Source organism: Amblyomma americanum, chromosome 4 (assembly GCF_052857255.1).
Source record: "Amblyomma americanum isolate KBUSLIRL-KWMA chromosome 4, ASM5285725v1, whole genome shotgun sequence".
Lineage (NCBI taxonomy): Eukaryota > Metazoa > Arthropoda > Arachnida > Ixodida > Ixodidae > Amblyomma > Amblyomma americanum.
In genome coordinates this window covers 63,371,994-63,396,982 of record NC_135500.1, presented here as the reverse complement: position 1 = coordinate 63,396,982, position 24,989 = coordinate 63,371,994, and the positions used below count along the sequence as shown (strand labels likewise).

The window sequence follows — 24,989 nt, the reverse complement described above, 5'->3', positions numbered from 1 at the left end:
GATGTCCCGTATTTGTATTTTTAATTAAGATGTCCGCAGAGTGAGTGCAGTTTAGCTGTTGTCCTTATCGATATAAGTGCCCTTGGCTCGTTATGTGTGCATTAGCGAATTTGTATGTCCATGCGGGCAACTGCCCCGAAGTGTTCCGAGGAAATAAATCTCACTTCGAATCGCTTCTTGTAGCCGTTGTCCTCAGCCTTTAGCGCGTACACTTGCAATGCGCCCGTCTGCGTAATTGTGCTCGCGGGGTTTGGACTTTATATTGCTGTTCGTGAGAAAGCAGTGTGTGCCTGTTATTTCGCTCTAGTAGCTCTGGCAACTCCTTGGGTGTAGACAAACGTCGTTCGAAGGCGTATTGTGCTTTAAAGGGCTTGCAGTTAGAGCCTGACTCCCCCGATCGCTCGTATTCGTTGATGTCCCTTCCGTGTTAGCTCATGGTCTTCGAACAGTTATTAGAGAGTTTTAGCATAACGGACTTACTAGCGTAAACGTATACCGTACACCTGCGCACGCGCAGTGATGGGACAGGGCCTAATGTGCCTCTGCGCGTGCGTAGCAGCCGTCCGGTAACTCAGTATACATCTACGCTAGTAAGTCGCAGCTGTGCTAAAACTCTCTAATATGTGACGTGGGAGGCGCATTCCCGCGCGTCGCCGCCGGAGATCTTCGCTTCGTCGTCCTTGAGCTGTCAGTGTGCGGTAGTGCATGGCGATTGACGACCAACGTGGGACAGGACCGCGTTCGCTCATACCCGGGGGCGCGGTATATGCACGACGCATATCTGGCGGCGCCACGCGTGAACACTAAACACTGAACAGAAATGAGTAAAAACATTTTATAGGTGTTTATAGGGTTTTAGCGTCCCAAAGCGACTCAGGCTATTAGGGATGCCATAGTGGTGGGCTTCGGGTAATTTTGGCCACCCGGGGTTCTTTATAAAGTACACTGTCATCGCACGGTATAGCATTTCGCCTCCATCGAAACGCGGCTGCCGCGGCCGCGATCGAACCCGCGTTCTTCAGGTCTGCAGCCTAACATCATAACCACTGTTCTACCACGGCGGAAAATTAGACTCTGTGGCCGTTATAACCGGAAAAGTTGAAATGAATGTGGCTAAATTATGAATGCTTGGTTTCCAAGCTACTGGAGTAGCAGCTGATTCTGATTAAGTGGTGTTTATGGGAAGGGCTTTGAAGAGGATGTAAGTGGAAAAAGCTATGGCATATGAAGCCTCACATGCGGTTAGCGTTTTTAATTGTCTTATCAATAAAAGTATAGCGGGTCGATTTAAACATATCAAAATCTGAAATATACAGGAGGAAACTGCTTCTGAGAGACTTGCGAAGGCAACACGCAATCTAGTATGTAGATGCTCTGGAGACATAACACATTGTATTTGTGAATAGTTGACTCTCTGGCCATATATGTCCAAGAAATTTAGATAAGCACTTCTAGTTTGTGCAGCTGCCGCTACATGCTGCATGACGCTGAGCATCAATAATTACCGAGGGAATTTTGAATGCTTGGTAGACCTCATTGATTGCCTATTGCCGTCAAAGCTGTTCGACGCGAGTGCAAGAAGCATATTGTTGGCTAGATTCTGCAGCGCGTGCGAAGAGTAAGCCACCAGTATCCACATCTTTGCCATTTCACGGGAGGCTTTAGCATCCTCTCAATTTCAGATGATAATGTTCCCATTCAGTTACGCGGTGTCCACTATTGCCCGCTGGCAGATGCCGCCATTTGGAAAGCTGAGCATGGTTTTTGCACCAGTTATGTATAAAATTCAGGTCTGACTAAAACTGTTAGCATCTTTCCTAGATTACGCAATCATATACGAAACGAAAAAAATTGTGAAAATTTAGAGAAAGAAGACCGTTGATGTAAGGAATGAAAGGAGCGGCCAAAACAACCATCTAGGACGCTTGAATGCGGTGGACTGTACTTGGAAGAATGATAGATAGGTGTAATGAATTAAAATCGATTAGATAGCAATTATTTTTTTCGACATAATTAGTTGTCTAGTTTTAGCTGACTTAGTTTTTAAGACTGTTTACAGAGATCTTCGCTCTGTTCACGACAGGTGGCGCCACTAAGACGGCTGCCATTCCTGACCTTCGGCGTCGTGAACAGCATCTGCGCGCGGTGCGAACCGCTGCTACGAAGATTGTGTACGAATGTCAAGTTACTCTTAAACCCGGCTGTGGTACGGATGTCATGCGTTTTGTGGAATTAATATGTAGTGCTAATGTCCCGGTGGTTTAGTAGCCGAAAATATAGACGCGCGCTTATTACATATGGGGATTAATACGGGGCACATTGCGGTTCAAGCCGCAGTTTTAGATGAGCTGCCTCACGAGTTCATGCTTCTTTCAGGGTGAACATAACGTTAATGTGCTGTTCTACGAAACAAATAAACATATCGCAAACCACACGCGCCAGCTTATTTGAGTGCCGGCAGCAGCTGCGATAATGCCGGAAGCAGGTGATGATACCTTCACAGTAATAATATATTGCGCCGTTGTAACGTCACCGTGTTATTTTCACAGTGTATTAAAAAAATCTTGTGGCTATTAGTACGGCCACAGTCATAATTCATCGTGCGAAGGAGGAAAGTCAATGCCTGTAACGTTACTCACTTTCGACAAACACTGATCGAAGAAGTACGCTGATGCGCTCGACAGTGGTGAAATTTATCATGGCAGGACTTTATATTTCAGCTTATTCCGGTTGGCTATATCTGCGGGTGCTGAACTCCGGAGCAGTTTTGATCCTTATACTGAGCAGGAGAGCACAGTCGAATGTTGATGACCTCCTGAAGCGGCCTTTGAACAACGTCTGTAGTCTTCCTTCGGAAGCCGGAACGTTAATGGACGATAAAATAAAATCTGGGCAATCGCCTGGTGATCACACGCGCGCACACACGTTCGGTTGTAAATCTCGTGCACAGTGCTGAGCCGTACACATCCTCAATAACTCTGAGCACATACTAGCGCGGAAACATAGCTTGCGATGGGTATACCCGAGCAAGGTCTTGCAATGTTTGTGGGCTCTTGCGAAGTAAAAGAAGCAAATAAAAATAAATCAAATAAATATCCGCGACTGGTACTAGAACCCGTGGCGGCGCGGACAGATCAGCTTCGCTGGCCACTGGGCGAGAGTGCTATGCTATCGCCGTAGTTTTTTTTCTTTTATTGCATGGAAGTGCACCCACTCTCACAGGCTTCAAGCCCGACTTAACCAGGTGAATCAGGTCGCATGCCGTAACCGAACACGCCTCGTGTTAAACTGCAGCACACTCTCGCGCTGTGCATTACACGTCGTCTTCATCAACTTCCAACTGCGGCACGAAGAAACAATTCTCTGTCTTCATCGTTGTCGATATCGTTCATGTAACACTCCTCTCGCACGTTTATAGAGTTTAGGAAACAAATTCTCTGACATTCTTTCCTCCGTTCGGCAAAAATATCGAACCCTAGAAACGAACTTTAAGGCAACGCTCCACTTTTAATCTTTCAAGTTTGACAACGGATTATGCGCCCACAAAGAGCATTAGGCGGTGAATTGATTTAACAAATAAGAACGCACAGAGATCTGACCGCGGTTGATTGGCAGATTCGAACCGATGTGGGCAGTCGGAATGAGACCAATAGATTAGATGGTTGAGCCGAACGCAGTGGTGCTCCAGCTGTTTCATTTGCACAATTCTGATAAATTTGCATTTTGCTGCTCCTGTCTGCTCCCAAAGCGGTAAATTGATCAATATTGCTCCTTAACTGTGCCAAACAGAAAATGCGGTCACGGGAAAACGACTATTTTTGGAGCCATTCAGGCTTTCAGTTGGCAACTTACAAAAAAGTTTCCCCAGTTGGCAGTACAGGGTGGGTTGCATTGGGGTAGAATTTAGCCGCCAGTTCATTCGCCACATGGAGGAACTGAAAGAACTCAGGAGAGGCGGTTGTCACGGATCTCTCCGGAGAACACTCGGACTGAAAGAATGGACTAGGCGACAGGTGTACCCACAGAGACGCAAATTTAATACACCCTACGTGACACACTAGCTCACAAAACTAACACAAAACACAAATACTATAAATACACACGACCCGGGAACACTGCTACCAGCGTCTACTACTAGCGTTCTACTGTTAGTGGTCGGCGTTCTTGCTCACGGTTGGTTCGGTGCGGCTGCGGCGTTGTATGGGCCCAGTAGCCGGCGTCGAGGCGGCGTTCGACGTGCTTGGGCTGGCTTCGCTGGCTGCGTCGTACAAGCTCCCGGTCCAAGCGCCCGTGGAGGTGATGCCGGTGTTGTTGGCGTTGGGGGCACCACCCGGACGGGTGGCAACAGCGCTGGAGACACCCCTGGCCGTAGCAGGTGGTAGCGTCCTCTGTTGACTCCCCGGAACGGGCTCAGGAACGGCATGAAGTCCGCGAAGCGAAGCCGTAGAACGCGAGCGCACCAGAGCAGTGAACGGCGTCGCATCTCTTCCAGCCGAAGCGTCCCTGACCCGCCGGAGCCTCCGCTTCTCTGTTCCCCCCCCCCCCCCCGTGCCTCGCTCTCCCTCGCCCTTTTATAGCCTTGGCGTTAGTCTACGTAAGCCTTGTCGCCGTCTTCTCCTTCTTCTCTTCTCCACCAATTATCTCTTTCCACCTCACCGAATGGTTCTTCATCTTCTTTAGTCTTCGCTTAATCCACGTCATCCTTATCGCCAACCTCGTCTTCTTCAAGCCTTTTTCGTTCATAATTTTGTTTTAGACTCCCAATTACATGTGACAAGGGCCCCTTCTCTCAAGAGTTTTTCCATGAAAAACTGCTCACGTCATCCTCATCTTCAAGCCATCCTGCCGACCGACTATCTTCTGTGGCGATTCTGGACCCAGCACACAACACACCGCAGATTTCCGGCACACACCAAAAGCACACCACTAACACAGCACACCAAACTGCATTTTGGAACATTAACACACCAGTGCCGTTGTCCGCACGGTGTCCTTAAACATGCTGATCTCCACAACACACTCCCTTGTATAATAACATAACACTAGCAACAACAACAAATCAACAACACCAAAAAGATACATTCCAGAGATAGCAAGAGCCGTTTAGTTGGCCCTATCTGTAGAGAGGTCTAATTTGCAACATATGACCTCCGTTTTGCCCCGCACATCTGAAAACACCCTGATCGTCTTGACCGTGATCGTCTGTCTGAATTCAAATTAGGGTTCATTAGTGCCTTACCCCACCCTACATTTTTCTTCCCACTGCACGTGGGCACCTCGGCAACATCATCTGTGTCCTCGGCTACTACCGAGCATGCTACCTTGGGCTCGCACAGTACGGGAACTCTTTCTTCGTACTTCAACATGTTTGCATGGAAAACCTTCTTGGTGCTATTTATCTATAACTCATAATCCATCTCATTTTTCTTCTGCGAAATAACTCATAATCCATGTCATTTTTCTTCTGCGTCACAAAGGGCCCTTCAACTGCATCAGTAACTTAATATGATCCGTGGGTAGCAGGATAAGAACCTTGTCTTCCGGATTCAGATTCCTGTGAGTGACTTCCTTGTCATAGTAGCCCTTATATCGTTCGCGCGCCCTTTCCAGGCCCCGATGTGCCAGCCTGCATGTTTTCTCCAACTTGTCCCGCAACTCAAGAACGTATGTGTATGTTGTCTTGAGATCTGATGCAATCTCCTTATTAGCCCACAGCTCATTGAGTATTGTCAGCGGACCTCTAACGGTTCTCCCAGATAACATCTCGAAGGGCGATAAACCAAGACTCGTTTGCGGTACTTCGCGGTAAGCGAACAAGACAGCTGGGAGATATCTATCCTAATCAGTAGGTTTCTCCTGGCACATTTTCTTGATCATATTTTTGAGGGTGCCGTTGAACCGCTCTTTAAGCCCATTACACATGGGATGGTAAGGCGTTGTCAGTAACTGCCTTACTGACAAAAGGCGGTTAACCTCCTTCATTAGTTCCGATGTGAAGTTCGAGCCCCGGTAACTCAAAACTTCCCTCGGGAGCCCATAACGCGAGAACATCTCCACAAGACCCTCCGCCACTTGGATACTGTCAATAATTCTCAGTGGAATAGCGTCAGGATAACGAGTGGCCACGCCAACTAGAGTAAGCACATATCTATTGCCTTTGGCGGATACTGGAGAGATTGGCCCCACAATGTCAATTGCAACTCGCTGAAACGGTAGGTCGATGGCTGGCATCTTGCGCAGAGGTACGGGACCAACTCTTCTCTTCGGAACTGTGCGCTGGCACACGTCACATGAGCGAACAAAGCGCTTAACGTTACTCTGAACACCCGGCCAAAAGAACTGCTCGGTGATCCTTGAGAGCGTTTTTTGAACACCCTGGTGTCCGGCCATAATGGCGTCATGTCCTAAGCGCAACACGGTCTCTCTCATATCTTTCGGTGACACCAGCTGTTGTACCCGCCTTCCTGAGCTATATATGCATTCCCTGTACAGAAGACCGTTTACCAATTGATATTCGAATGACGTACGACTCCTCTTTCTTTTCACCTTTTCCCTGATTCTTTCGAAGCAGGCCTTCAAGCTCGGGTCTTCTCTTTTACCTAATTGCAATTTCGCCCGTTGTTACGCTCAGGCACATCGTAACGGAAGTAGAGAGCGGACGCTGCGTAGCTCGGGCTGTCGCTTGAGCCCTTATCTCCACGGCCGACGATAAACTGACTGCACCCGCCTGAGCTGTAGAGGGCCTTTCCTTCTTTGGATGTTCTTCAACGTCGGTCATCCTCCACTCTGGATCGGGGTCCTCGACACTTCTTTCACCCGTAATGTTTAATAATAATAATAATTGGCCTTTTTGGGGCAAGGAAATGGCGCAGTATCTATCTCATATATATATCGTTGGACACCTGAACCGCGCCGTATGGGAAGGGATAAAGGAGGGAGTGAAAGAAGAAAGGAAGAAAGGGGCGCCGAAGTGGGGGGCTCCGGAATAATTTCGACCACCGGGGATCTTTAACGTGCACTGACATTGCACAGCAAACGGGCGCCTTAGCGTTTTTCCTCCATAAAAACGCAGCCGCCGCGGTCGGGTTCGAACCCGGGAACTCCGGATCAGTAGTCGAGCGCCCTAAGCACTGAGCCACCGCGGCGGGGTCCGTAATGTTTCCCAAGATGAGATTGTAGATGAGTTGCTCTACGCATTTTGCCACTACCTGTCTAGTATATGATGGCGTGGACACTAGAATCCTGGCTTCGGGAAGGTACCTTACTGTGCTATCTACAAGAGCGACGGCCGACGCTTCCCCTGTAAGATCCTCGTCCTTCACCAGGCCTTTCCGAACCAAAGCTGTGTTGGCTCTGCTGTCTCTAAGCACCAATATAAGATGGTCCCCTATTTGCCCAGCCACCACCGGCATTGCTGCTTTGGACTTGGGTGTTCCACTCACCGCTTCATTTCCCAGCGGCGTTTGCTCTCCTTTCAGCTGTGGAACTTCAGGAGGTGTGGCAAGTTCTGCCCGAAAGTCGACAACGCATGCAGCTCGGTCCTGCGTTCTGTATCGGCATTCATCCAGAGTATGACCCCTCCTCTTACAACCTTGACACACAACCTGTGCCTTTTGGGCAACGCTACTAGTCCGACAGTCAACTGCACGGTGTCACACCTTGCCGCAGAGAAAACACCTTACTGGCGCCTTAGATGCACCACCATATGCTCTTGGTTTTGTCGCATCTGTCTCTGGGACCTTTTGTGTTTCCTCCCTTGCCTTACTCATATTTCTCAGCCCTTGAGCCTCGAAAAATTGGTCTGCAGTGTTGGCAAACTCTTGTAGTGAACACGTTCTTTCAGGAAGAGCGCTAGCTTTGAGCTGCAACACGCTGAAAATTTCTCTGTGACCAACTTGTCAAGCACACCTTGAAAACTTTTCTGTGTTTGACATATCAAGCCACCTATCAAAATAGTTGGTCAGCCTGCAGGAAAACTGCTTAGCGGTTTCAGAATCCCCAGGTTTTGCGGTGCGAAATCTCACGAAGACCCTCTGCCGTAAGCCTGAATCTTTGGAGGAGTGCCTTTTTGACTTTCTCGTAGTCCATGGAATTAGCAGCAGGCATCCTTCCAAACACATTCAGCGCCTCTCCGACTAAACACATGCTCAATGCCGTGGCCCATTCACTGCGCTCCCAGCCTTGCCCCAAAGCTATCCGCTCGAATCATTGCAGATATGCGTCCAGATCATCTCTTTTGTCATCGAAAGGAGCCATCAGCTTTCTTGGGCAAACTCTGGCCGGTCTAGGAGATGCTGTACCCGCTAAGGAACGCTGATCATTGTCCGTGATCTCCTCATATCATTCCGCGAAATGCGCATGTTTCCACAAAATAAACTCCTTCTCCCGTTCTATCCTTCTTTTCTCCTGTTCTGCCTCGCGAGCTCTTTTCTCTTCTCGCTCTTTTGCTTCGCGAGCTCTTTTCTCTTCTCGCTCGTCTGCCTCGCGAGCTCTTTTCGCCTCGCGCTCTTCTGCTTCACGAGCGTCTGCGCGTGCTTGCGCCCTTTCCTCTCTCTGTGCCTATCTGCCTCCTCTTTCTGCCTCTTTGTCTCCTCCTCATAGAGACGCATCGCTTCTTCCTTGCTTAACCCCAGCTTGAGCGCCAGTTCTAACGTTTTTGCCAAATCCATACTTTCTGCCGTCGAGAGATCGGAAAAATCTGAGACAAAGCAAAAAGAAAAAAGGAAATGAATCTTGGCACAGGCTCGCCACTGATCTTTGTTACGGACCTCTCCGGGGAACACTCGGACTGAAAGAATGGTCTAGGCGACAGGTGTACCCACAGAGACGTACATTTAATACACCCTACGTGACACACACACTAGCTCACAAAACTAACACAAAACACAAATACTATCATACACACGATCCGGGAACACTGATATCAGCGTCTACTACTAGCGTTCTACTGTTAGCGGTCGGCGTTCGTGCTCACGATTGGTTCGGTGCGGCTGCGGCGTTGTATGGGTCCAGTAGCCGGCGTCGAGATGGCGTTAGATGTGCTGCGGCTGGCGTCGCTGGCTGCGTCGTACAAGCTCCCGGTCCAAGCGCCCGTGGAGGTGATGCCGGTGTTGTTGGCGTTAGGGGCACCACCCGGATGGGTGGCAACAGCGCTGGAGACACCCCTGGCCGTACTCAAGTAACACTTGTTGCTGGGCTAGTTGGCGCGTTGTCCTTCCAGCTTTCTTGTGAATGTGTCTTATTTCGCGTTCACGTTTTTACATAGAACCCCTGGCCGTAGCAGGTGGTAACGTCCTCAGTTAACTCCCCGGAACGGGCTCAGGAACGGCAGGAAGTCCACGAAGCGAAGCCGTAGAACGCGAGCTCACCGGAGCAGTGGCCGGCGTCGATCTCTTCCAGCCGAAGCGTTCCTGACCCGCCGGAGCCTCCGCTTCTCTGCTCTTCCCCCCTGTGCCTCGCTCTCACTCGCCCTTTTATAGCCTCGGTGTTAGTCCACGTAAGCCTTGTCGTCGTCTTCTTTTCTCCACCAATTATCTCTTTCCACCTCACCGAATGCTTCTTCATCTTCTTTAGTCTTCGGTTAATCCACGTCATCCTTATCGCCAACCTCGTCGTCTTCTTCAAGCCTCTTTCGTTCATAATTTTAATTTAGACTCCCAATTATATGTGACAGCGGTTAAGTCACATTTTTTGAAGCCGGCTTACCCCCCCCCCTTCCCCCCCCTGCTCCTCCCCCTACTTGGGCGCCATCTCAGCGCGCTTGCGCATGCGCAGCAGGCATTGCAGCAGACGACGCTGCTGCGCCTAGCGTTACTATTGGCTGCGCGTTCGGCCAAGGACTTCCAGTTGTCCTTGCGAAAGCGCGTGACTTCCGGCACACTTTTTGGCATACAGCTCGGATAGTCAGGGCCTCACCCGAGTTTTCCGTCCTCCATGCTCGCGCATCATGTCGGTTGCATCATGTCAGTCAACCCTGAAGCGGGCTGAAGAAGTCGTATCTTTTGAGTTGGAGAACAAAAGGTTGGAGCAGGTCCAACGAGGTGAAGCTCTGTTGGAACACGGAATTTCAGCCTTGCGGATTCACTTTGCGAGCTTGATGAATTTGTAAAAAATTTCAAGAAGCGTTGAGATAGTACCAACGTGAAAAAAGAATGGTTCAAGGACGTGTCCTTTGGACTTCTAGTCAAACATGCTTGGCTGAACTTGCGTGCAAGACAGTGCCAGCATTAATAAAATGTTCTGTAACTGTTTTGTGAGCACCTTTCATCTGTTTTTTTCTTCCTAGCTACACATGACTGAACTTGATCCCGTTAGTAACAACCTCTTCCGGGTGACTCCTTTATTCCGTTCTTGCTGCTCCCGGGTTGCTCCAGAATTATCGTTCTGATACAAAGGTGCTCCAATATGAATATTTATCTGCTCCAAAAATTGCTCCAGAACTTGAAATGGCTGGAACACCACTGCGAACGTTTTCCAGCACCAACACATACAATGCGCACTCACACGACAGCTCGTTATCCACAGCGAGAGCCGGAAATCATCTTGCAGCCGGGCGTCAGCGCGCCGGCAGCCATCGAAACGAGAAGGCCCGAATGCCAGCGATGGCGATGTGAACAAATATGGTGGCGCCCATGCTTCCGCGCTGTAAAGCGCCTATAAAATATAAGCGTGACCAGCTAGCTTAGACTGCATGGTCAAAAAAGTGGTCCATTTTATGAGCAGACGTGATGAGGTGGATCTCGAAGGAGAGCTGTTTTCGAATGCAGCTCTATGCTGTCACGAATGCACGTTCACGTAGGTTACTGACGGGCCGGTAGTTACGCGGCGAAGTTTTATTTCACTACTTGTAGACATAAATCACTTTCCCAATTTTACACCGACACAGAATAGTCGATAAATTAAGCGACTACTGAAACGTATTCGTTTGTGTATAATTGGGCTATAAACGCCAGTATTTCTTCAGAAATTGAACTGTTGATGGAATCGTAACCAGAGGCTTTGGTCGTGTTCTTCCGCTGTCACTTTATTGTTATCGCGGCGCGCCAGGCCGTGCGCCTAACTGTGCCGTCTTCAGGCGAAGGTGGCCGACTTCCCTGCTCCAAGTTATAGTGTTCTAGAAGCGGGTAGTGGGGTCAGGGAAAGCCCGCGGGGGCGGCATCTCACGTTGACAGCGCGAGATGGCGCCCCCGGAGCACGGGCTCCGGAGCACGGAGTTGACAGTTGACAGCCGTGCTGTGCGGACGCTTGTCTCGGTGCTCTTCGGATTACGCGTGGTGACCGGGACCTGACGGACGGACGACTGCGAGAGCGCGTGACTACGACAAATCGATGAGTTATTTCCTTCAATATTTTGAGAGCTTAGATTTAGGCTAGTTTTAGATCTGGGCTAGTTAGGTGAAATGCTCGCGAAAAAACAGGTCAGTGACCTAACGGCCGGGCCTTTTCCATCTGACAGCTATCGATCTGCAGGGCTCACTTGTGAGCCAGGTAGTTAGTATTCCTTTAGAAGACAGGTAGTTAGTATTCCTTTATAGGTGATTGGCTTTAGCGGTAGACAGATTTTTATTTGAGCACGTGGTTGCAAGTGGTTTTTTTTCTTCTCGAGCATTTTGTGGTAGGAATAATAGATTGCTGCTAAGATGGTCAAGCAACTGAAGGTGAAATGCAAGGAGTGTGAGACGTTGGTGAATCTGAAAGAAACGCGGTTCGAATCTGTAGAGGAAGCCGAAGGCGCAAATTTTATGTGCAAATGCTGCGTATTAGGTGCACGCCTGGACAGGGCTGACGAAGCAAACACCAGCCTAGCGCTACGTATGGATGCCCTAGAAAAAGAGCTGCAGGTAGAGAGGGCAGAGAAGCGCAAACTCCAAGAGCAGCTTAGTGAGTTGTTGAACGCAAAAATGGCTGACACCGCCAAGCGAAGTGACATTGGCGGACATTCCAGCGCCAGCCACGTGGATGGGGCCTGCGCTGGCATGGACAGCGATAAGGAGTTAGGTCAGGCGGGTTCAGACAGGAGCAGCTACGCACACGTGGCAGCTAGGAAGTCTGTTGGAGATGGAGAGAAGGGGAACAAAATAACTTCCAGGAATGAGGTCGGCATAATAATCCGGAAATTAGGATGGAGGAAGCGAGTACCCAAGTACTTATCGGTGGTGACTCAAACATGAGTAGGTGCAAAAGGACTATAATGGAGCGTGTAAAGGGTGATAAGCGGGTAGCAGTCGGGGCATTCCCAGGCAGGAAAATGGACGCAGTACTGAGAGAGACAAAAAACGAACTGTCTAAGAATGTTGAAGAGCGCAATTTGGTAGTGATAGCGGCGGGACTAAATGATGTCTTGAATGGTGAAGCCGCAAAAGTAGCGGAAAGATTAGCGGAGGGAGTTGACGATTTAAGGGCGATAGCACAGCAAGTCCAGATCGTGGTGTGCACAGTGCCAGAAGTGCAAGGACGGAACGGAGAAATTGCCAAGGACGTTGTGGCTGTTAATCGGGAGATATGGAAGTTAAGCCAGGAGGAAGGCTTTGAAGTGGCAGACATAAACAGGGAAGTGCATAGAGCAGGCTTTGGCGGAGGCTTTGCACGAGATGGCATCCACTTTAATAGAAGGCTAGGAGCCAAGATCGGGTGGCGCCTCGCAGGCCGGGCAGTAGCTTTTTTATGGGGTCCACTGCGGCTCAGGGCATAGGGATAGGTAGAAGCAAAGTAGATGTGTAGCAATGAAGGCTGACGCCAATAAAATGGAGACTAAGAGGTCCAGGAAGAAAGCTACAAAAAAGAAATTTAACACTAGGATCAGGTACATAAACATGCAAGGCGGTAGAAAGAGAGCGAAGTGGTTAGAGATAGAACAGCAGTTGAAAGACGAAAAAGTAGGTGTATACGCGCTATGCGACACACATCTCAGGGATCTAGAAGACCCACCATATATTGATGGCTACGTCTGGGAAGGGAGCAACAGAACAACAACGGAGAGGAAGGGAGGAGGAGTAGGTATGCTGATACATCAAGGAACAAATTGGCAAATAATAAATTCAACTTGCAAAGAACATGTCTGGGTATCGGGTACAATTGCCGGTAAAAGGACATGGCTAGGAGTAGTTTATTTAGGGACAGGGGGCAAATGCAGGCAAGAGAACACGGATCTAGTTAAGTGTCTCAACGACGATATAAAGCAGTTTGGAGAAGGCGCCAATATTATTCTGTTGGGGGACATAAATGGCCACATCGATGATCTGGATGGATACACAGATTATAACGGGAAGTTCATGCTAGAATTCTGTGAGCGATACAACCTAGTTATTGTAAATAGAGAAACTAAGTGTGAGGGACAAATCACGTGGTAATCCCTTAACAGGCAAACGACCATTGCCTGCTGCTTACCCTCGCAGGGTATGTATAGCAAGTTGGCAATGACGGAAATAGACGAAGAGGGGAAGTACAGCCTCGGCAGTGATCATAAGCGCATTAGTCTACTGTTTGGAGCCCTGCTCAAAAGAGAAATGAAGGGGAGTCAAACAGAGTGCGGAAAAAAATGAACAAATAGCGCAAATAGCGGCGTGCATAGAGGAAGCAATAGAGACACATCCCATGGAAAAGTGGGATTATAATAAGTTAGAACTCCTCATTAGTACAAAAATAAAACAAGTAAAAGGAGTAAACCGCTGGAGAGGAAAGAGGAAGCCACGAAGTTGGTGGAATAAGGAAATTAGGGAGGCCACCGAACAGCGACGGTTGGCATCACGGGAACACTGAGAAGCAAAGAGGGCGCAGTTATCTGAAGAGGAAATAGGCCGAAAATGGGAATCTTATGGACAAAAGAAACAGCAAGTGTAGGTCCTCGTCCAGGCTAAAATAAAGCAGTCCTCTGATCGCTGGCTGGCTGAAGTTCGCGATGCAACTAAAGGGGGACCAAGAAAATTCTGGAACCATATAAGCTGGCTGGGCAAAGCGAATCACAGAAAGCAGGAACAGATTCACGATGCCGAAGAAAAATATTTAGAGGGAGATGACGCTGTGAACTACATTTCATCAGTTATAGCTGAGTCATTTAAGAAAGACAGAGTAATCACCCCAAATGAGGGAGCAACACAGGAACGCACAATAGAAAACAGCGTGGAACTGACGAATCTTAACTGGAAAAAGGCGGAAGCAGATATTCCAAGATGTACGTCAGCAGGGATCGACGAAATTCCAATCAAGCTAATTAATGAACTTGGCCCAAGAGGCAAGGAAACGCTGATAAAAGTATTGGAGGCAGTCATAACGAATCAGCAAATTCCGCACAGCTGGAAACAGTAAAATGAATTGGTTTTATAAAGGAAAAGGCAATAAGACGAACATAAAATCCTTCCGACTGATTACGATAACATCAGTTACATACAGACTGGCGATGCAGGCGGTGAAAATAAAAATGCAGTCATGGGTAGAAAGTAATAGAATACTCGGAGAACTTCAGAACGGGTTCAGAAGTGGTAGGCGCTTAGATGATTGCCTGTTCGTGCTTACCCAGTGCATAGAAATAGCTAAGGCGGAAAACAGACCTCTGTATTTAGCCTCCTTGGACATAAGCGCTGCATACGAGAACGTGAACAGGGAACTCCTGTGGAACATATTAAAAGGAGAAGGTGTCAGTCATGAGGTAATTAATTTTCTACAGGAAATATATCGAGAAAATGAAGTTGAAATAACATGGGAAGGAATTAAGAGTACAACAACTGTCCAGATACACAAAGGATTAAGGCAAGGTTGTCCTCTATCACCGCTGCTGTTCATGCTTTATATGATAAGCATGGAAAGAAGGCTACAAGGAAGCAATCTAGGTTATTATCTGTCATACACATTAGGCGGAAAGGTTGTGAAAGCAACGACTACCGGGTTTAATAATAATAATAATAATTGGTTTTGGGGAGAAAGGAAATGGCGCAGTATCTGTCTCATATATCGTTGGACACCTGAACCGCGCCGTAAGGGAAGGGATAAAGGAGGGAGTGAAAGAAGATAGGAAGAAGAGGTGCCGTAGTGGAGGGCTCCGGAATAATTTCGACCACCTGGGGATCTTTAACGTGCACTGACATCGCACAGCACACGGGCGCCTTAGCGTTTTTCCTCCATAAAAACGCAGCCGCCGCGGTCGGGTTCGAACCCCGGAACTCCGGATCAGTACCGGGTTTAATGTATGCGGACGATATTGTACTCTTAGCAGATAGCCAAGAAGATTTGCAAACTTTGGTGAATTGCTGTGGAGACGAAGGAGACAGTCTAGGTTTCAGTTTTAGCGCAACTAAGTCAGGTGTGATGGTTTTCAACAGCACAACTGATCAGGAGCTTATAATACAAGGCCATGAAATACCCCGAGTGGCCGAATACAAATATCTCGGGGTATGGGTAAACAACGGGCATATGTACACGGAAAAGCACGAACAGTCTTTCATAGCAAAAGGGCGAAGAGATGCCGGGATAATGAAGCATAGGGCATTGTGGGGGTACAACAGGTATGAAGTCCTCAGAGGTATTTGGAAAGGAATAATGGTGCCGGGGCTTACTTTCGGGAATGTGGTTTTATGCTTAAGGGCTGAAGTTCAGTCGCGATTAGAAGTAAATCAGAGAACTGTCGGAAGATTAGCACTAGGTGCCCACGGGAAAACCACAAACGAGGCTGTACAGGGGGATATGGGCTGGGCAACGTTCGAAGCACGAGAAGCTCAGAGTAAAGTACTATACGAAGAACGCCTGAGGAAATTGGATGATAACCGGTGGGCAGATAAGGTATTTAAATACCTGTACAGAAAGAGCGTTGACACACAGTGGCGGAAACGAACTAGAAAGCTGGCGAAGGAGAAAGAAAGAGCATTAAACGACAGGTCAAAAACGTCGAAGGTAAAAATTGTATAGATTCAATGGAAAAGAAGCATGGTGTAGAACTATATCGATGCTGGAAAAGGCAGATCAGGAAGGAAACGTTTTATGATAACTCAAGAGGCAGTGCCCTCCTCTTTGAATCTAGGTCAGGGTGTCTTAGAACGCGCAGCTACAGAAAAAAATTTAACGAAGAAGATGACACATGTGCTGTGTGCGGTAAATCTGTAGAAACAATAGAACACCTCATCCTAAAATGCGATGGTATCCATCCCGATGTCGATGCAGGCACAGTCACTCTTCCTGAGGCCTTAGGGTTTAGAGATAACAATAGTCATGTTAATAAATCTGCGGTGGAAATTAGCAAAAAGCGATTGGAGGATTGGTGGTACAAAAGCAGAGAGGTGACATAAGTTTTAAAGTGTACGAAGACGTTTTTTTAAAGGAAATGGCGAATTGTATTAACAACTTACAGCAGAGTAAACAAAAATAAAGGAAAAAAACAGCATAGTGGCAACAACCACTGCCCCGTTTCAAAAGGGAGGCTCCTACCTTCCATCCATCCTGTAAAGAACCCGCGACATACCCGCGATACGCGCCGAGAAAGCTGTGTGCATCTGGTTCAACACCGAAAATGGGACGTCTGCAGCTCTAATGCATATTTTCTTAAAACCTACATCTCAAGGCAAAGATCCCAGAAAAGGTGGAAAGGCGGACATGCCACAAGTTTGGGCGAAGTTAAAGCCGACCCGACGAGTGCAGAGACAGAACCGCCGTATGACGATTCGGTTGCATTTCTAAACGCAGAGCTCACAAACAGGGCAGAAGTAAAATTGTGGGAGAGCAAATCGCTTAATTTTCAATTAAAATTTTCGATGCACGTCCAGACGCAACCACATACACTGTTAAAGTTAGCTAAACAATTGTGGCACGCGTACTTACGCATCCTGATCAGAGAGATCCCGAATCGACGAGGCTTTATTTCTTCGAATTCAACTTTTATTTTACAAAGTACACATTCACTGAAATCTAGATAGGTAATTCCTGCTACGGTGATGCCATCACGGTGATGCGGTCACGGCGGTTCCTGCAATGCGCGAACTTTCGTAATACACCTGCAAAAAAGATAGTAGGGGAACTAATGGCAGCAAATAAGTTTATTGCTACAATAAACTCGCAGCCACCTCCTTCTCAAGGCACTGCTTACGGCTGCTACGAAAGAGGCACTTTCCTGTCGCGATTGGTTCAGCCCTTTTACATAAAAGTGCAGCCTTGTCAGCACATAGAGCTTCGTCAACTCTGTTGTGAGCGCATCTGTGTGCTGGCTGCAACCTAAGGCATAACCAAAATCTGCCTTCACAAGCAGCATTACATTTATTATGCTGTCACTGCAGCGTTTCTCGCGACTGAAGAAAACAGTGAATATATCCTCTAACTTCTTCACTGCCCGGAAAAGTTCTTGCGAATGGTACAACCCTCCCTTGCCACATATCACTGAACTAGCTCAGAATTTCCGCCTTACTTATTGGAGCTTTCCAATAGAAAGGCTTTGCAGTGCGTGCAATCATAACGTTTCAGAAACTTTCGGGCAACATACCCTGCCATATGTATAAGGCGGTCGTCGCTCTTCTGCTCTAGATACTCTCTGTGCTCAGCAGGAATACTCTGAAGCATGCACTCGGCTGAAGCTAGGTTGCCTTTCTGGATGAGCTGGTCGATTGCAGCAACCCTTTCTTCTTGAGCAAGAGCATCGCACGCACCCAGGAGAGAACTTATTTCTCCACTGTGTCCATCAAGGTCAGCATTGCCTGAGCGCACTGTCTTGGCCAGATTATACAATGACAAGCAGTTGACGACAATTAGAAACTGTGTCGGTGTTTGGTGGTCGTTGGACACGCACGATTGCCTGATTATGCCAAATAAATTTTCCAATGGATCCTGGCTCAATCTGGATGTCCTGATGTACTGGCAAATTCGGCGTCTTTCCTCATCTTTCGGCACGGTAAACAACAACGGCTGCTTTCCTTTAGTCCACTTGTAGCCGGTTTCACACCCGGGAGCAAAGCAGTGCCGTTGCCGCTGACGGTTCGGCATTCCAGCCTTTCACGAATGAAAAAGCAGCCGGCGAAACAAACTAAAATGATGCGCTGAAAAGGGAGAACAGCCAAATCCGCAAACCATGCGTGAACAAACGTGCGAAAGGCAGCACATGGGCACCACAAATAGACAGCCCACGCGACTACAGCGCCGCCGCAACATCCGGGTCCCGTCCGCACTCGCCGCCTCGCCGCAATGCATGGGGCGCGCCGGCTGCTGAACCCACTACCCCCTTCTAGAACACTATATCTAAGTGCAGCTTTGTGCGCTTGTATGGCGGCGCCAGCAGCGACCTAGGGTTCCTGTATATGCTCCCGCAGGGAGCAGAGTGCGCGAAGGTCCGCCATTTTGTTCCAAGCTGTGCGGGAAAGCAGGTCCTCGAGCGCACAGGTGCTGGGATCATGACGGGGCTGGCGTTGTAGAGCAGTTCGCTTTTTTTTTTGAAAAGCTTACAAACGGCGCTGGATTGCGGGCATCCTTTTTTCCTTTTACTTTCTCAGTGCTCAGGGATCGATGCTAAGCCCATCATACTTCGTTGAAAAAAACGCCGAAAAATAATCTGATTTTCCGAAAATATACAGCATGACAGAAAGATCGCGGAATCACAGCGATAGCTCGCAGTACGGACATTAATGGCGCAGAAATGCCTGAAAATCAAAAGCCTGCGTGAGTTGTGCGATGAAGAGAAGTGCGGTATTGCATCTCCCTGCAGAACCACACTGAAATACATTATTCTATAGGGTTGCGACCGCCGATGTTGCACGAAGGTTGTGAAACCACGCTGCATATGATGTGAATGCGGGCAGTCTAAAGCAATGCATTTTGCACGCAAGTAAATCTAACCAACCAAAGTCACAGATATCGCAAACTCGCGCACTTATCTTTCACAAAATATACTATCATTGGTTGCTCTGACTTCTAGCCCTCCATTGCATTTTTCCTATGCCATGGTCATCTTTTCATGCCAAACACATCACGTGCCATACTTCTTTAATAGTTTCCAAGGATCTCGAAAAGTGATGTGTATCTCTTTCTCGTGATGTTATTTGCTCGTTTTTCCCAATGCACTCTTGCGTTTTCTCTTGACCTACTTGAAATATGTGTACCTTCACTGCATTCCAAAATATCTTTGTTTTGGACTGCTCCATGCTTTTACTCAAGGAAAAATAATTATCTGAATATCCAATTTTGCTTTTAAGTATTTCATGCTATTTTTGCTCCCCACTCCTTCAGTGTTAACATCCTTGTCAGTGGAACCTTACGGGTATTCTTAACAAATAAAATAGTTAAATAGCCTAGGCAAAGCTTGCTCTCATGCAGAGAGACTGGCCTCCCACTTCTGTGTAATAGACTGGGACTAGAACAAAATTTCATATACAGTTTGCTTGTCAAACATTCTTTATTTCACAAAACAAACCATTTCTGCAAAATGCTGGAGGTGGCAGCAGAATAAGCAGACAGGCTGGCAGCGGCTGCACATGAGAAATGCTCTGTCACATACAGTTAGGTTCGGAACAAAACCTTTGTTCACATTTTCATTTGGAACTTGTAGCGTTGCAGGAAAAATGAAGATATTTTGTTGATGGCAAACATGAGTCGCCGCAGGAAGTTTGAGCGTGCCTGCTGAACAATTTATAATTTATATTGAACTGTAATTTTTATCAGACTAGGCTGCCGTCACCGCACACTATCAAAATATATACAACTGGAGCGCACGGAAAAGGCGGGAACACACCGCAGCCGACTGCACCCGACGCGTCCGATCACGACGTCAGCCGAGAGGGTACTGGGGCTGGCGAGGAACCGGCGTTGCGCCTGGAAAGTCGGCTCCTCCACTTCAAAATGGTACAAAGTCGTCAGCAGAATCACGTGACGGCCGCTCGGCGAATGGCGTCAAGAGCGGCGCGAGGAAAACAGTCGCGCAACTCTGCTCCCTGCGGGAGCATATACAGGAACACTACAGCGACCACATCACCAGCGCCGCCTCGTGGCACTCGCCGCGTTAAGTGGACGCCAGTCAGCGCCGAAAGTATAGAGGAGGCGCTGGCCCAGTGTGTTCGCGTCAGCCCGGCCGCATAGCAGACGCTCACTGACAGCGTTGCCAGAACGGCACCGCGGGCGAGTCAACGTCTACTTGTCTGCGAATTTCAACGCACCGAAAGGCTTGACGCTACCGCTGCTTCACCGCTGCTACATTTAGTTTCAATCGCTTTCAGGTTGAGCTGATCGTCGATCCCGAGCAGCCACGATTGTGATGCAGTCTTGACGCCATTGCAACATCCGGCAGCGTGGTTCAACTTATTGAGATTAAGTGCCCCTACAGTTTGAGAAACAAGTGTCTGATTGACCCAGATAATGAAATAAGCTACGCACAGTACCTTACATCCGCTATGTGAATGGTGAGTTAGAATTGCGAAAAACGCATTCTTACTACACACAGGCGATAATGATCAACGTCCTGAGGATTTGCGTTATAAGCAATCCCCTCTCAGATGCATAGGTCTAAGCATACAGAAAGACAGTGTGTTTCTTGCTATGTTCTTATGTTAGAGGACTTGTATTTCATCAAGGCACCAAGTAAATGAATTCCCAACGACCTGTGCCCTGAGATAACATCTTGGTTGTATTTTCCTATTTATTGATAAATACTTTAACTCCAGAAAGGGTTGACACAAGTGTCGGATTGAACCATAGACAAGCATAACAAACGAACACGGAAACTTCAGATGCTAGCTCCAAGAACTCCACCGTAAACCATTTCCTGTGACTCACTGTGCGCATTCCTTCCTCTGCACGCACACACAAAGCCATAACTGGCTACTACCGGTGATGACACATTCAAAACACCCTAACGTAACGTAACGTCCCTCCTAGTTCACACTCACGAATTTAGTTCCACAATGGACTCATTTCCAGTATACCGCTTATCTCCAAGCAAAGCGATAAAATATCTTTGGTACCGTGCCTGCAGTGTTATTATAGTTTTTATGGCATTGGTAAACACAGCAGTAGGTTCAGTAACCCATAATTGGCGAATTCTGTTTTCGCCTTCGGAGGAAACGCCGTGTCGCTCAAGAGCGGCGTCCACCTTTCGCCACCGCTGTTAACCAGATGGCGCCACTCGCACTCGCCAAACTGCAGCGCGCGGGACGGAGCCTGTAAATCCGTATAAAGGTGCTCTTCCGCTGCGGCCTGTCTGCGTTTAAGCGGGGGCTGGGAAACGGCCCCCCCAAGCGCGTCATCGCACAGGACGTGACATGGGCGGCGAAGACAATTTCCTTTGCTACCCGCGTCACGTACTGTGATGCATCGACTAAACGAACCAGTCAACGTAGTGCGCCAACGTCGACCGCGGCGTTGGTCTGCCGTTTTCCTCACCGTCATTCTCGCTTTTCGTGGCGCCAGCAAAGAACCTCGCTCTGTGTCAGCCGGCTCGAGTCGACCTGCGGCTTTTGTGATCTTTTGAATGCCAAGGGAACCGCGCTCGTCTGCCGCGGAAGACGGCGAGTTTTGGCACAGGGAAATATGGCTTGGCAGCGCGCCTTCTGTTTGCGATAACGCGGAGCTCTCTGACCGCAGTGTAGCAGCGGCACTGCTGTTCCGCGGCTTCTCTGCAACCTTACGGTGTTTCTGCGCAGCCACGGCGGGGAGAGGGCCGAGATATTACATTTCTGACGCAACTTCCAAGTGGCGTGTGACGGGAGCGCTCCTGCGCATAGCGAGGCGAAAAGTGCTGTCACCTTCCTGCGGGATGGAGGGCGGAGGTGTACTGCTGACTGGAATTCGCAGACGGATGAATGGCGGCGAGAAAGATAACATGCGCAGCGTTAACCACGGGGCAGATATTTTGAAAGATGAGGTCAAGGATCAAAGACAACTGGTTCACAATTCACTGTTCTACATTTATGCCTCATGCCTGTATTTTCCTCGCAATCGCCTGAGTGTTTGCACTTGGCATTGACCACCAACCCTGGCCAATTCCCCGCGTGGGTATGTGCCATGTCTATACGGAGGTCACCACCATGTGCACCAACAACCGGGCACAGCAAACAGCTCGATGGCCGGAAAGGTCTCAGTGGAATGACATGTTTTTCACCGCGATCACCGTCATCGTTTGTACTTTTATTCATTGCCCCGCGGGAGGCAGTGTGCACTAAGTTGAATGTGCGTAATCGCATGGGTTAGAGAGGACTGCAGCAAGCACTGCCGAATTAGCCGCTCTGCACATGCGCCCCTCTTCTCCTCCAGCTGCACTGCTTGAAAATGACAGCCAGCTGCTACTGCGCAGTGACAGGCGCATGCGACAGATGGCAGCAGCTCTCTCTCTCTCACACGCACGCACACAGACACACACGCACGAACGCACGCACTCTCTCTCTCCGCAGGCGCAGCTGACTCCTGGTACCAGATCGCACCTGCGTCTCCCACTTGCGTTTGTTTTCAGTCAGTAGAAGATGAATTTTCGCCACCCTCCAGAGGGCGCCACATGCTGAGAAAAGGCAGGTTAAGAACGCACCATTCGTGGTGTTCACGCCGACAGAATTTGGTAAAGCTGGGCCAACAGAACATGGCGGACAAAAAGAGATCGGCCTCTGAGGGATATGGAGCAGCTATGGCTTGTCCAGAATAATGTTTTAGTGCTCCTTCTGTTGTCTTAATGGTGAACGCTGGAGTAGCCTTCGGAGCTAGTGAAATATGCCATTTGATGGCCGGCTTGCAGCCGAGAATACGCAGATGCGTCGCCCAGTTTCGGAAAAGCTTCGTTCTTAAAACAGAGATGCAGCAGGCTCTCCAGTGTTCGTGTTTTTTCTTTTTGTCTCCGGCACTTGGTCAGAACGGGGGTTGGTAAGGCGGAAATTTGGGCGAGTTGGTAAGTGTTCATTTTCGCTCACGTATTTATACGCTTTTCGTTCTTCAATTAAAAAAAAAACCAGTTGATAGTCAGCGCCTGTTTGTGGTAGTCCTTCGTCTTGTGTCCCGTTGGGGTTGGTAAGACCTCTGAGGGCCATAATTGTAAAAAAAAAAAACATCTAGACGATCCTTTAGTGCGGCATCGCCAAGCCTGCATCATCAACTGCCGCAGTCGCTGGCGCCGATGTCGCTGCTGCTCCGTTTTCCCCGAATGCAGTCTTCGAGCGGTATAATGTCCGCCGATGGAGCGCGAAGACGTGCGCCTGCCTCCAAAGTGCTATCCCGCCCTTCCCCCGAAGGGACGCGGCTGTTTGAGCTGCAGCCTGCTTATAGGCCTGCGGCGCTAGCCGCCTCTGCGCTACCGTGTGTCCGAGAGTGCCTTCTAGGGATGCCTCGAAGGGAGTGGCCACCGGATTCACTGCGTTGCCCTGTGCATGTCCATCTCTGCAGGGAGCCCTCCGTCAGGTACCACAACAGCCCCGTGCTCAAGAAGGCCGCTCGCCAGCAGCTGCCGGCCCACGAGTGCAAGGAATGCCAGGAGGTGAGTGGGGCTGCTTTTGCAGTCATCACACGTGGCGCTTGTGAATGCAGCTGGACTTCGTTGAAGCCTTTCTCTTTGCTGCTTCTCTCGCGCGCTCTTGACCGCTTACAGGAATGGTGTTTAGACTTTCCGTGGAATCCTTGTAGACTCTATCGCCTTCGTATAGATATTTACTTTTGTCTATTCGTAGTCTGTTGCCTAAGATTTCTATTGTCTATAGAAACTATATATCTACTGTCTAAAATATTTAGTTGAGGGGTGCCAAGCCCGATTCAAAGCGCGGCCGCATAGCCACCTCCGCGAATGACATTTTGGTAGACGCGAGCTTATTCGTCCAGCTTGGCGCTGTCCTTGACATGTTCTTACGTGGCACGGTCGGCTGTCCGGTTTCTCTAAACTGCTTGACTAGGCCGCGAAAGAAGCCGGTCTCTATGACTCTGTCGCAGCCATTGGCTTGAACCATTGGGCCTTGTGGGCTCTACTGTAAACAGGTTATTATTTTTCATTCTTTTAGGTCGCCCCAACCTGATCAATGTATGAGGATCATTGTATTTGCCAGAGTGCAGCTGCCTTGGTGAGCAGCATTGGCGACTTGAGCTGCTCGCATTCGCAGTTCTACGACCGGCTGGAGCTGCCGGAGGCCCAGAGGAAGGATCTGCTGCGGAAGTGCTCGCGCCACCGGGCTCTGTACGCGCCGCCGCCGACGCCCGACCATTTCTGGGAGCTGGACTTTCCCGACACGCAGGAGTGCCGGGAGAGGGGTGAGCATCCGTTCCGCTTTTAGTCCTGGAGATGTCCACAGCTGAAGTGGTCGCCTTACTCTCGCCTGATAGATAATAAAGAGCGCTGTGGTTCGGGAGACACGCGTGACAGTGCGTGTGCACTCTGCCAAAATTCTGCTGGCCGTCACGAAAGGAGTCTAAACCTAATCTCCTGGCTTTCGAAAGGCCCCGCGAGCGCGAGAGTTATGCTTTCTGCGCCGCTTTGGAGCTCGGCCCTCAAAACTGGATGCGCTTATTTTCGCGCGCTGTGGCCTAGATAATTTTTACAGAGCATGTTCCTAGCTGCGTGGCGTGACATTGACAGTGCGTAGCCTGTTCGTGGCTATTTGCTCGCTTCTTGAGGACACTGTCATAGCTCGCGGTTGGCCGGGGTGTATATTTGAAAGTTTGAAAGTTTATTCGGCCATATTACAATATGCCCCCGGGGAGAGGCAAAAGGAGACAGGCAGAGCGTGCCTCCTGACGAGGCCTACACCCCGGCTTACACCTCTGGACACTGGTGACTAGACGGCAAATCATGTTTAAAAAAAAAACAATCATTTTCAAGAAAAGAACAGCACACTTAAGGGTATCAAACCTGATCACGAGACAAGAGAGAAAGACATTACTATAATGTTAAAAAAACAAAAACATGACATCGTTACACCCGAACTTTCTAATCATAAATGCAACACAGATAATAACTAAAAAACGAAAATAATTAGAAAATTTGATAACAAGCACTGGAGTATAAATATACAGACAACAAAAAAAGAATCAGTTCCAACTAGACTCAAGTAATCGCAAAATCACAAAAC

At 48.8% G+C, this 24,989-nt stretch overlaps 1 protein-coding gene across 2 annotated transcripts in view; it reads left to right on the top strand.

Moving 5' to 3' along the window:
- LOC144127986 (uncharacterized) overlaps positions 1-24,989 on the top strand; it is an 80,879-nt gene that overhangs the window by 48,502 nt on the left and 7,388 nt on the right. For both annotated transcript variants that reach the window (XM_077661020.1, XM_077661021.1), the window contains exons 8-9: positions 23,320-23,410; positions 24,024-24,171. In XM_077661020.1, coding sequence (XP_077517146.1) covers positions 23,320-23,410; positions 24,024-24,171 — 239 coding nt within the window. The remainder of the gene's footprint in view (positions 1-23,319; positions 23,411-24,023; positions 24,172-24,989) is intronic.